The sequence below is a fragment of the Cotesia glomerata genome, linkage group LG8 (assembly GCF_020080835.1).
Source record: "Cotesia glomerata isolate CgM1 linkage group LG8, MPM_Cglom_v2.3, whole genome shotgun sequence".
Lineage (NCBI taxonomy): Eukaryota > Metazoa > Arthropoda > Insecta > Hymenoptera > Braconidae > Cotesia > Cotesia glomerata.
Window position 1 is genome coordinate 17,709,818 of NC_058165.1, and position 14,889 is coordinate 17,724,706.

Below are 14,889 nucleotides of genomic sequence, written 5' to 3' on the forward strand. Positions count from 1 at the left end.
AGTGTAACATCGGGATGAGCTTATTTCTTTAAAAATGTCAATAGTTCACAATGCTACTAGGTCATTTCTCAATTATGTAAAAAAAATCGATTTTATCATATGACTATCTTGTAAACAAAATTTTTCTTCTCTTAATAATATAGATTATTAATGAAGAAATACTTACAAAATAATAAAATCTCTCAAGTTAATATTAAAAAATTATAAATTAACTATTAAATATTATCAAATCGATTAATATATAAAAAAAAAGTATTTTATATACCTTAAATATTCACCTCCTAAAAATAATAACATAAAAAAGAAGTGTCCAAAAAAGCCCAACAAAACAAAATAATTAAAAACCCAGTCAATTAAAAGCATCAAAGGCGATAATTCTCCGGTCACTTAAGCTATCAAAAATCAGTCATCATTAACCATCTGGATCTCCATCTTAATCTATCTCTCCTAGCTTCGCAGTCTCTTACCAACGATAATAACCGTATAAAAGTTTAGACAAAAGTTTCCGAGGATTATAACTCGGACGTCTAATTAATTATGATGATACTGATAAGCCCGCGAAACTAAAAGACGTGCTCTTACATCTCGGATCTCAACTGGGATCTTTTACTTAGCATCTTACCATCTTAGCCAATACAACTTAGCATCTTACATATTAACCGGCTCGACCTTGTATAACTTATTCACCTCTATAGTTTCTTCAGCACACGGATACATTTACTAACACAAGAAGCTCACGATCAACCAGTCACCATCAACACTCTACTACCTAGAGTCCAGTCCGGGCTCCTTTTTCTCGGTCAATGTCTTTTATATTGCTTGGCACAAGACGTGATACGATGCGAATGACTGGAATTTACTTAAAATCTCTCCAACATTAATTATTTATAAAATCTTTAACAATAAAATTACAAAAAAATTTTAAACTCAAAGCTTCACTCGTACCGAGCTTTTTATTATTAATTTTACGGCCTCTATCTTGTTAATTTCCTACTACCGTCGCTCATACGCATCAAATAAATGCCATAGCTCATCTACGGGCTTCATACTTAAGCTAACACTTTTTTAAATTATATTATTACTATTATTTTTACTAAGATCCTAATCACGCAAGGTAATAAAGGTCGAGGCAATTAACGCAAGGCTTCACTTCCCAGCAGCTTCAGAGCTTCACACATCAGGTGTTGCTTGTTTTTTTAAGACTTGAGTCTTCAACTGCTCTGATTGACTTTTTGTTCAGGCAGCTTTAAATGGTTTAATTAATATTTTTTTAATGTTAGTAAATGGACTTTTATTAAAGAAGTATTTATTAATATTTAAAATTAATTAAATAAAATTATTTAAGTCAGTAACTTCTTATAAATTCTTCTATTAATGTGTTAAAAATGAAATTTAAAATTTTGAAAAATTTAGTTTGAAAAGTCGCCGCTAGGTGGCTACGATTCTCGCAGTTAGAATTCTAAAATCTAGGTATTTAAGTTCACTGATTTTCAGAGGTCCAGGGTTCGAATCTCAGACACAGTAATTTTTTTTTTTAATTAATTATTTTAAAAAATCCACGCGAAGCAGTGAAATTTTTCAAACTTCCTGAAAATTTGTAAATTCAATCTACGTAGCCTAATAATTAATAAAAAAATTAAAACAGTAGTTTTCCGGAATATTTAATCGAATAATTAGGTTTGAAAATTGTAATTTTTACATGTAAAATGGAGATTCCACCCGCTGGTATTTGGTTAAGAATTTAATGCAATTAACGATTTAAAAAAAACTTTTATTTTCATTGAATTTGATTGAAAAAATAATAAGCTTTCAAAAATTACTTAAGATTTTGTGGAAGTAATTGTTAAAAATTTTTTTGGGGATGAATTAATTTTTTTTTTTTATTAATTGAGTGATTTTAAAACGAAGGTTTTTCTCATAAAATTCAAAGTTTTTGAGGTATAAACTTTTGAAAATTATCGGAAAAGGTAATACCGTTTGTGAAGACAAAAACTTAAAATTTGTTACTCTTAATACTATATTTTCAAAGTTGGTGATCACTCATTGAAAAATCACTCCTAGAATTTTACCAAAAATACAGCTCATTTAAAGTATAAAAAGCTAGAACTAGATCCAAGGATTTTTTTTTCAAAATTTCTATTTTTTACAATAAACTCAAGCTTTTTTTCTACAAAATTCGCGAGTAAACTGTTAGACTTATTAATTTTCTTAATTTTAAAAATAAAAAAAAAGTTTCGATCTTGGTACTAGATTAACTATTAAACAAATGATTATTTGTTGTTTGATTGATTTTTAATGAACTAATAAAGAGTTATGATGGTGACCTTGAAGCACTACTTGCAGAACGGGCTCCAAAAAAGATGGCGATGACTTTCTTTACAATAAATATTTTTTTTTTTATTTCGGCCAACTCAAGTTGAACACATAATATAATAACTCGGTATTATTAATTTAAAAAACAAAATTTAATTAGTGTCGACGAAAAATATTAAAAATCCTCATATTTTCCTGGACTTTTCCAGCTTTTAAATTTCGTTCTGCTCGCGCACCTTAACTTTAACCTCCAAGGAACCGCGGCCATTTCGTTTATACTCAGCAAACTTCAGTTCTATCCTCCATTTTGTGTTGTAGCAAGCTAGTTCTTTATATAAAAATCTATAAACTGAATTTCGGCGTTTATATTGTTGAAATGGAAGAAATTGGAGTTTCTATGAGCGCAGTTCGCTAAAAAGCAATCGCGTTTGGTTCGAAGCCGGCAAAAACCGTGAATATTCGAGCGATTTAAAAGCAAAGATTAAGCTTGCTTTGAACGTCGGACGGGTACGTGCGAGTGTGATATGTTTGGAAGATGAGTATATAATATCCGAACAAAAACAGTTTCACTGTAAAAAAATCGCGCCAAGTCCACGTTCATAAGACTATTAAGAAAAAAAAATTTGTTTTTTTCTTTACAAAAATATATAAAATAAAACAATTAAAAAATCCAAGTAACCGATATGATTGTTTATGATTTTCGGAAATTAAAAAAAATTTTGTTACAAATTTAAAAATTAAAAAAAAAGTTTGGAACGTATTTAGTGTGCGCGGTTGCAAAATTTAAAAAAATTGAAATACACAATGACGCACACCAAGTAAGGTAAAAGCCCCAATATATGATCATGTACCAGTATATGATCACTCCATGTATTTGTATATCTATACTCACAAATATAGGTATACAAATACATGGAGTGATCATATACTGGTACATGATCATATATTGGGGCTTTTACCTTACGTTCCAAAATTTTTTTCTTAATTTTTAAATTTATAACAAAATATTTTTTAATTTCCGAAAATCATAAACAATCATATCGGTTACTTGGATTTTTTAATTTTTTAATTTTATATATTTTTTTAAAGAAAAAAACAAATTTTTTTTTCTTAATAGTCTTATGAACGTGGACTTGGCGCGATTTTTTTACAGTGAAACTGTTTTTGTTCGGATTTTAGTATTTTTTGTAATTATAATAAAAATTTACAATTGGTACCAACTTAATTAAATCTCGCGTTGGTTGCATTTTTTATAGCAAACTATCCCCTTGAAACTACAGTTTATGTAAAAATAATTCCGGCGCACCCTGGCGGGTGTAGATGCAATCTGTGAAATATCTATTTTTAACTGTAGTTTCCCATCTAATGAAGGATTACTATGCATTCTCGAATTATTTAGTCTGTGGCAGATCACTTTGCCCATCGAAAAAAAAGTCAGGATCGAAATTTTTGCGTTGCTATAGTTTGTGCTGATTAAATTTAATAATTTCAAGTAGATTAATTGTTATAAGTGAATATAATTAATTAATAACAGTCAAAGAAAGTATGAATTACTGTTATAATATACAATTTAGGAAAAAAAAGTACCGTAGAATTAAATAAAATTTTGCAACCTCAAAATACCGTTCTGCTTACAGTAAACACAGTCGGTAGTCTGGCGCTCTGTTTACAGCAGATTTGAACGGAACTTGGCGCCAGATTCTACCGAATCTGTGGATGTGTGTGTATGTGAGAAAGAAATCTAAAAACTCATTATATATTACTTTAATAAAATAAATTTAGCGAATTTACAGTCATTAGACTTCTCCGGACTTGAATACGACCAGCATGTTAAGAGTGAAGGATAATGGAGCAGAACATATTGTGTATAAGTACATAATAATATATGATGATGATGATGAAAATATATATTTATGGGATATCTTTAATTGACGTCTAGGATCCACGATAAATATTCGCCTTTGTTTGAGGGTAAGAATCCATTATTGGAGCCGGAGATGTATTTGCGTGTTATGTGACGTTAACAATGACAACAAGTCGGACTCCTGTTCGGATGAGGTGAATTGGGTTGGTGCGTGCGTGCGTGAATTCAGGCTAACAGTTGCTGAAGAGACTGGTTTAGGTTGCCTTTGCCTTCGCCTTCGCCGTCGCCGGATGGAGAACGATGTCGGATTGCGTTTTTGCATATCGGAGGATTTTTTCCCGGGTGAAATAATGCATTCAAATGCCACGAGGTGTCACGGTGAAATGACACACGGTTGTCGCCTCCGTGAAATAATGGCCGGCGGTCGATCTTTTTGTTGTTCCTCATACCTCCGTTCGTTATTTCTAACCTTTTTGGGCTCTATTATCTTTTTATTTTTTTCAATAACTCTATTGGTCTCATTTTTCTATTTTTAAGATTTTTTTTATTTTAGATTGCAATAATATTTTCGAAAAATTTTTAATAAATTTTTTGGAGCAATTTTTTTATTAAAATTTTATTTTTTTTCAAATTTTGATAAAAATATTAATAATATTATACCAACAATTTTTTGGGTCTTGATAATAATTTTATAAAATTTTATTAATTTTTTTGGAATTTTTTATAATTTAACAAACTGTTATAAAATCTTTTTTAAAATTTTAATAATAAAATTTCATAAAAAAATTATCCGAGTTTTTAGAAAATAAAATTGAACTGATAAAAATTATTAAATAGTTAATAAAAAAAAAAATACTGTATCTGAGATTCGAACCCTAGACCTCTAAAAATTTTTTAAGGAACTTGAATACCCAGATTTTAAAATTCTAGCTGCGAGAATTTTAGCCATCTAGTGGATACTTTTTTAACTAAGTTTTTCAAAATGTTAATTTTAAATTATTAAATTTATTTCTGAAGAATTAATGAAAGGTATTCAATCAATCATCATATAGAAAAATCATTTTTTACTAACTAATAAAAATTGATAATTTAAAAGTTCAAACATAACCGTCTTATAAATAACATATTTATATCTTTAAAAACGTCAATAAGTAAGAAATGACCTTATATATTGTCAACTATTGACATTTCTCAAGATATAAGCTCATCCCGATGTTACACTCATCAAGACCTTTTTTTTGAGTACCCCGATCAATTTTTCATATATTTATATATATTATATATATGTATATGAAAAATATATCAAAAATGCTTGTGGGTACTCAAATGAAAGCTCTTGATGAGTGTAACATCAAGATGAGCTTATATTTTTGAAATATATATATTTTATATATGAATATATGAAAAATATATCAATTTTACCATTTATCTTTAAGTATTAATATTAAAAAATAATAATTTAAATTTATATTTAAATCATTTTTTTAAGAATGACAAAAAAAATTTATTAAAATTTTTAAAGAAAAGTATTGATTTATTAAAAAGATTTTTGATTTTTTTTAATCATAATAAAATCAAAATTTTGGATTGTAAAATTTTTTCAGATTTAAATTGACATTTTTAAACATATAAGCTCACCCTGACATTACAGTCATCAAGACCTTTCATTTGAGTACCCACATCAATTTTTCATATATTTATATATATTACATATATGTATATATGAAAAATATATCAAAAATGCATGTGGGTACTCAAATGAAAACTCTTGATGAGTATAACATCAAGATGAGCTTATATCTTCAAAATATATATATTATATATATATGAATATATGAAAAATATATCAAAATGAATTTTATCATTTATCTTTGAGTATTAATATTAAAAAATAATAATTAAAATTCATATTTAAACCATTTTTCTTAAGAATAATGACAAAAAAAATTTATTAAAATTTTTAAAGAAATTTTTTGATTTTTTTTAATCATAATAAAATCAAAATTTCGGATTTTAACATTTTTCAGATTTAAATTGACATTTTTAACGATATAAGCTCACCCTGACATTACATTCATCAAGACCTTTTATTTGAGTACCCACATCAATTTTTCATATATTTATATATTTATATATATTATATATATGTATATATGAAAAATATATCAAAAATGCATGTGGATACTCAAATGAAAGCTCTTGATGAGTATAACATCAGGGTCAGCTTATATTTTTAAAATATATAATATATATATATATATGTATATATGAAAAATATATCAAAAATGCATGTGGGTACTCAAATGAAAGCTATTGATGAGTGTAACGTCAGGAATCAGCTTATATCTTTAAAAATGTCAATAGTTCAAAAATTACAGCGCAATTTAACAAAAGTTATTACTTAATAAAACAAAATTTTATTTATTTCTAGTTCACAAATCACGGCAGTCAAATAGTGACTGCAAAGTTGCTATTATTATTAACGAGCGTTAACTTATTTTACAGAGCGTTGGATCGTGAGCGGCAAAGTAGCTACAGCTTCCTGGTGATAGCAACCGATAGCGGGAGCTATGACGCGAAAAGTACATCAATACCCATCGAGATAAATTTAACAGACGTTAATGACAATGCACCTGCGTTCACCGAGACGCCGTTCAAAGCGAGCGTACCCGTAACGACCCAGCCGGGGCACACAATTCTCCAAGTGCAAGCTTCAGACCCCGACGTCGGAGCCAATGGCGAGGTCTCCTACGCCTTTTCGAGCGACGTCGAGACCTCCAAGTCCAAGTTCCGCATTCACCCGACCACCGGGGTCCTCACCGCGATCACTTCCTTGACCCAGGACTACGGCAAGACCTTCCACCTCCAAATAGTCGCCAGAGACAAAGGAACGCCGTCTAAAACCACTCAAGGCTTGATCGAGCTCCGAGTTGGAGATCCTGATGACGTTGTTCCTATGTTGAAGTTCCAGAACGAGTCCTACCAGGTCGACGTCCAGGAAAACTCGGCTGCTGGAACAGAAATTCTACAAGTCACTGCCGTGCGTACTGATGGCCGGCGGCATCATGTTGCTTACTCGATCGCTTCTGGAAATTATTTTGACACTTTTGTCATTGATCGCGATACCGGTATGCTCAAAATTAATGACCCGGCGAAGCTTGATGCTGAATTGTGGATTGATTCTTCAGAAAGTCAGTCTAGTAGAGTTCTGACTCTAGTTGCTAAGACTACTGGATCAGAGCCTTTGGAGGCCTATGCTAAATTAGTCGTCAAGATTTCTGATGTCAATGATAATGCGCCGATTTTTACTCAGACTCAATATTCGGCTACTGTTTTAGAAGGGAATGCTAAAGGAACTTTTGTTGTTAAGGTAAGTTTTCATCAAATGTTATTTTTTTTTTTTGCTTAAGGGGGTCTTCTGGTTTGACGCCCTGATCTTTGAGCATTTTTTTGTAAAAAGTAATGAAAAGATAAAATTTTGAACTTTGTACCATTTATTTATACATATTTCGAGAGTACACGGTGAGAAATTTCCATTATTTTTTATAAAAAAAATACCTAAAATCGACGAAAAATTACTTAAACGCACTATTTTAAAATTTTTAATTTTTTTTTTGAGATGTCCCAAAATTGTCCCAAAAATGTCCCAAATTGTGTCACGTTTGGATGTCCCACGCTTGGGACATTTTTGGGACAATTTTTTTTTACACGGGATACTTACAACTATATTAAGAAATTATTGATAAAATTCTATCATTTTTCTTTAAAATAATTATTTCCATCAGCACTATAAATGTTTTATAGAAACTTAAAATTTTCTTCAGCATATTAAAGAATTTTTTTTCATATTTCCGAAATTTTTAAAGCATCCTATTGACAACATTAAGAAATTTTATAGATTTTTCTTTGATATGATTATTTTTTTTCTAAATTTCATAGATTTTCCTTAATATTTTCATACGGACATTAAAATTTCTTTTATAAAATTCTGTAATTTCGCCCTTAATATTCTTATGAAGATATTAAGAATTTTTGTCCATATTTTCGGGACTTTTAAAGCATCCTATTGACAATATTAAAAAATTATATAGCTTTCTTTTTAATCTATTTCATTCAAAATTTCATAGATTTTCCATAATATTTTAATAAACAGATTAAAAAAACTTTTATTCATATTTTGGACTTTTTTTCACACGCTTATAATAATTGAAAGAAATTTTTTATAAAATATTATAATTTTTTTCTTAACATGTCCTTCAGCATTATTTGCTTATTAAAAATTTTTTCTTAATAAGTTCATTATTGTTAAATTATTTCTATTGTATAGTTAATTTTAATAAAATCTTGCAGCTATCAGCAAGTGACGCAGACCAAGACATAAACGGCAAAATCCTGTACCATATCGTAGACGGAAACCCTGACAATGCCTTCACCATAAGTCCACCTTACAGCGGAATAGTGCGAACCAACATAGTCCTGGACCGCGAAATCCGCGAAAAGTACCGGCTCACAATAATAGCAACTGACCAAGGCAACCCCCAATTGACCGGAACAGCGGCTCTGAGTGTGCGGGTGATCGACATAAATGACAACCAGCCCACCTTTCCTGGGCACAAAGTAATTCCAGTTCCTGAAGGTGAGTCTTCTTCTTTCAAATAATTTCTTCCACACTATTAGAAACAATCTAGGATTAGAATAGAATTAAGCCCACGCATCAAGACCTCACACCTCACATATTCCGTCAGTTAGGTCTACAACAGCATCTTGCATACCATTAAATAACATCTCCATTCTCAAAAGTACCGTTTAAAGTCATTATTTCTTAATAACAATCAGGATTGAGTCATGATCTACATGATACCTCTTCTCAGAGTCCAGAAGATTTTAAATTCAACAATTTCTCCTTCACCGAAGGTTTGATTTAAAAATAACAAACTAATTTTCTCTTATTCTGCTAATCTTCTGAAGGAATCCATTTATTTAACGGAAGTTGGAAATTCTATGGACTAGTTTGTGATTCGACATGGATATCGCGTCATACATTACGTTGATATGTTGTGATATATATATAATTATCTTCACATGTATGGATCTATATGTTTATGTGTTTATATGTTTACACACATCTCACCCACGTGATGTCCTAGTTTTAAAAAAACCAACGGAATAATAAAAATAAAAGTGTATTGAGTTAAGTGCTAGAGGATTTATGTGAACATTAAAGTCCGTCTGTGCAAGAACAATCTGCATAACTTTACCAGCTCTTATTTTTTATAATTTTTTGGTTTTAATAAAATCTTGAGTGATGTTTTCATTTAAGTACAAATACACTTGTCAATTGTTTTGATAGTCTTATTTAAATTAATATATAATTATTATATAAGCTTTATAATTTTTTAGTCGTATATATACTTTATCTAGAATTCTAAGCATTTAAATCTAAGAAAAATTCTAAATTTAATATATTACACTGATTTAACATTCTGACTGCGAGAAAATTTAGCCACCTAGCGGAGTTTTTTTAACTAACTTTAAAAATTAATTTATTAAATTTATTTTTTCATAGATTGATAGAAAAATTTATTAATTATGAATTTATTTATTTATTTATTTATTGAATAAAATTAAATATTTTTGAAATATTAATAGAATTTATTCAATATTTATGAATAATTTTTTTAGTGGATATAAAAAAAAATTACTTTGTCTAGGAATCGAACCCTGAACCGCTAAAAATTTTTTATTGAAGTTAAATACTAAAATTTTAGAATTCTAACTACTAGAATTGTAGCCACCTAGCTGAATTTTTTTTAACTCACATTCTAAAAAATTTTGCTTTATTAAGTAATGAATTTAGTTAAATTGCAGTGTACTTTCTTAAATATTGACATTTTTAAAGATATAAGCTCATCCTGATGTTACAATTATCAAGAGCTTTCATTTGGGTACCCACATGCATTTTTTATATATTTTTCATATATACACATATATGATATATATAAATATATAAAATATATGAAAAATTGATGTGGGTATTCAAATGAAAGGTCTCGATGAGTGTAATGTCGGGATGAGCTTATATCTTTAAAAATGTTAATAGTTCACAAGATACAAGGTCATTTCGTAACTATTGACGTTTTTAAAGATATAAGCTCATCCCGATGTTAAACTCATCAAGAGCTTTCATTTGAGTACCCACATGCATTTTTTATATATTTTTCATATATACATATATGTAATATATATAAATATATGAAAAATTGATGTGGGTACTCAAATGAAAGGTCTTGATAAGTGTAACATCGGAATGAGCTTATATCTTTAAAAATGTCAATAGCTCCCAAGATACAAGGTCATTTCTTAATTATGTGTGTACACGGAAAAAAGAAAACAGGAATAATTACAGTATAAAATGTAAAATCAGTCCCATCGTAATAAAAACTAGAAAAATTACAGTTTGAAATAACATTTTTCTAAATTCAATTTTCGAATTTAATTTTCAGAGCTTTCAATGTAAATATTACATTCTACAATGTAATTTTTATAGAATCTGTAATAATTACAATCTGAAACTGTAATTTTTCCAGTTTTCATCACAAAACGCTACGTTGCATTATATACTGTAATTTTTCGAGTTTTCTTTTTTCCGTGTAGAGATAGAGCATTTTCGAATGCAGCCTAAATACTTATCATCATTAATTAACTATTGTTGAGAATGGTACGAAACCATTAAAAGGCACAACTCCAAGCCGAGACTTTTCGTACGATACCAAATTTAACCATGAAAACTCATTTTATCATATCAATACCCCGGCCACAAAATGTTTCTTATTCCCTTAATAATATAGATTAATATTATAAAAATTTCAATTATCTATTTTCATTAAAAAAACACTGACAAAAAAATTAGTTTTATTTTCTGGCACTAAAATAAAGTTAGTTCTTGGTTTTGCCGCTAGGTGGCCACGCTTTCTCGCTAGTAGAAAAATTTTACCAAAGTATATATAAGAGCCGAATTTTCTTGCTTTTTAAATTAAAGTAAAGTTTATTTATTATTGAAAAATTTTATCATTTGATACATTTTTACTCTTTACGATTTTATTATTTATGCGTCTAATTACTATTAACAAAATAATTCGATTTTTATAATTGAAGTTATTAAAGCCGTTATTGGATGAAAGGTCTCAAAATGTAATAATGCGTATCTGTATAATATTGATACACTTGTGAAAGAAATCAGGTGTATCGATATCAAGCGATTGGATCATTGAAAAGGGATTCACCGATCCCAGCACGCGATTTAATCTGCTCTCATTGCACTTACTACATATAAATATAAATGTATATATATATATATAAAGAGGATCGCTATGCTCGAAAGTCACGAAGAACAAGTTCAACAGCTATTAAACATCAGGGCGGGGCAAGGTTGCTTCTGCAATGAATACGCCAAGTAACTCCTTACTCCTTACTCCTTGCCAAGTAATTAAAATCTTGGATTCGCGTTCAGCTAATTAAAATCAATTATCGATTAAATACCGTTACACGTACTCTATTTTATTTATTTCATCTTGTATACAGTTTTCACTTAATAAATTTATAAATATTGTTGTATATTATTTCTTATCAACACGGAAATAATTCTAGCAAAAACATATTAACTGTTTTACTCATTTTTACTCTATATAAATTCAATTTAAATTTTTTATGTTTATCCAACTATAATTACCGCGATGTATTTTTTACCAGCTGACCAATTAAATTTATTTAATAAGTTAACGGGTTTCATACTTTGGATATTATTATTGTACTTAGTTGTATGTCACATTATTTTTTCGGAAGAAAATCAGAGTTGAAAATTATTTAATTCGAGAATTTTTTCAATATTAAATTTATTAAAAATTTAATTAATTAAAACTAGAAATTTTGTTAAATTGCACTGTACTTCTTAAATATTGGCATTTTTAAAGATATAAGCTCATCCCGATGTTACACTCATCATGACCTTTCATTTGAGTACGCACATGCATTTTTGATATATTTTTCATATATACATATATGTTATATACATAAATATATAAAATATATGAAAAATTGATGTGGGTATTCAAATGAAAGGTGTTGATAATTATAGTGTCAGAATGAGCTTATATTTTCAAATATATCATTAGTTGACAAAATTACAAGTCAGGTCTTAATTATTGACATTTTTAAGATCTAAGCTCATCCCGATGTTAGACTCATCTGACCTTTTATTTGAGTACCCACATGCATTTTGATATATTTTTCATATATACATATATATAATATATATACAAATATATAAAATATATTAAAAATTGATGTGGGTATTCAAATGAAAGGTCTTGATGAGTGTAACATCGGGATGAGCTTATATCTTTAAAAATGTCAGTAGTTCACAAGAAACAAGGTCATTTCTTAATTATTGACATTTCGAAAGATATAAGCTCATCCGCTATTACACTCCTCAAGAGTTTTCATTTGAGTACCCACATGTATTTTTAGTATATTTTTCATATATACATATATATAATATATATAAATATATGAAAAATTGATGTGGGTACTCAAATGAAAGGTCTCGATGAGTGTAACATCGGAATGAGCTTATATCTTTAAAAATATCAATAGTTCACAAGATACAAGGTCATTTCTTGATTATGTATCTAGAGATAAAGAATTTTCGAATGCAGCCTAAATATTTATTTACGACTTCCAAGGATACCAAATCTAACCATAAAAACCCATTTTATTATATAAATACACTAGCCACAAAATTTTGCTTATTCTCTTATTAATATAGATTATTAATTCTAATAATTTTTATTGATCTAAAAAAAAATTAACTAAAAAAATCACAAATTTTTATACTTAAAAATAACTTACAACAGTTTTATAATTGAAATTTCAAATTTCGCGGGAATTTAGTTCCTGGTTTTACCGCTAGGTGGCTACGCTCTCTCGCTTGTAGAAAAAGTTTACCAGAGTATTTATAAGGACCGAACTTTTTTTTACTTTTTTCCTTAAAAAAAGCACATTAATATCTTTTTTTATTTCATTTTGTTAATTGTTATACTTTGTAATACGTCACTTTATTTATTCGGAAGAAAATCAGGGTTGCGAATTGTTTTATTTAAAATTTTTGTTCAATTATACCGTTATTAAAAATTTAATTAATTAAAAAAATTTTCACTACTTAAAAATAACTTACAACAATTTAATAATTAAAATTTCAAATTTCGCGGGAATTTAGTTCTTGGTTTTACCGCTAGGTGGCTACGCTCTCTCGCTTGTAGAAAAAATTTACCAGAGTATATATAAAGACCGAACTTTATTTTCCTTTTTTCCTTACAAAAAGTATCTAAATATATTTTTATATTTAATTTTGCATGAAAAAAATCCTTTTTTTTTTTTTTATTAACAATAAAATAAAAGATTGACAGCTAATATAACAAAACTTTTAATAGTCTAATAAAACAAAAGTAATTCGAACTCTAACGCCATTAAATTATTCATTAATTTCGGTAATTAAAAATAAACCTAAAATAATAATCACGCGATATTGAGATGAGAAGCATTTAACGGAAGACACGTAACAGATACCCAGGGAGTGGTGCGGAAATTACTTTCCAGGTTCTATTTCTCGTAACTTTTATTCCTTCGCTCAACCTTTTATTTTATTTTCTTCCCTTTTATTTTTTACCTCTTATTGCATTGAGCCTTTTTCTTCTTCTCGGGTTTAACTGATGCGCTCACCTATACTTGCACACACATATGAGCATGTACCTAAAGTAAAGGGTCGAGTTGCTATTTGAACGAGGTCGAGGTATAGCAGATGAAACGGTTCGATAGCCAGGATCCAATGCATTTTAAGTATGGCCCTGCATGACGATACTTGTTATTATTCTTCCCTTGTCAGAGATTCAATCAATTTTTAAAATAATATTTATATTATATTAATAAAATAATTAAACATGCCTCAATGCACTGAAAAAAAAAAAAAATATTTCTTCCTAAAAATTATACTGATAACTAAAAAGACATTTTTTAAAATTAATTTTTTGTATTGTATCTAACTGGAAAAATAATTATTGCACTGTTTTAAAAAATATAAATCCGTATTTTAACTAAAAATATAAATAATTGTCATTAGTACTGCTCAGCTTTCCCTCCGTTAATTCACCGTACCTGTAATTAATTTTTTTCATAACTAAAACACGTGTAATAATATTTTTCCAGTTTTATATCTGTCAAAAAATAATAAATATTACAATGTACTTAATGATAGTTTAATATTAAATTGTCAATTTTGAAGCTATCTCTCTTACACTTATTGCGAAAAATCAATTTATCTCATCAGTGAAAAAAAAAAAAAAAGTATTTTTCCTCCAAGTAAATTTATTTCTTCAGTAAAGATACTGGCATTAGGAGTTAAAATACTCGCTCAAATAATACTTTGTATTCTGGGAAGAAAAAAATTTTTTTTTTTTTTTCAGAGCATTGTCCATCTGATGACACACATATATATATCAATTGAAATGCAAGAGTATAAAAGAGATTTTATTAACAGCTTCCACACTCGAATCAGGTCCAGATGACACGGAGTCAATTGATATTTAATTCTTTAACGTTGAATTTTTAATATTCTTCATCGAATTATAAATAATTAAAAAAAATTTTAAATTACTAAT

General features: G+C 28.4%; 1 protein-coding gene across 1 annotated transcript in view; it reads left to right on the forward strand.

The window, feature by feature from the left end:
- The window catches only part of LOC123271071 (protein dachsous), a 296,162-nt gene that overhangs the window by 270,130 nt on the left and 11,143 nt on the right, over positions 1-14,889 (forward strand). The window contains exons 12-13 of the mRNA XM_044737301.1: positions 6,683-7,547; positions 8,528-8,813. Of these exons, the coding sequence (XP_044593236.1) occupies positions 6,683-7,547; positions 8,528-8,813 (1,151 nt within the window). The remainder of the gene's footprint in view (positions 1-6,682; positions 7,548-8,527; positions 8,814-14,889) is intronic.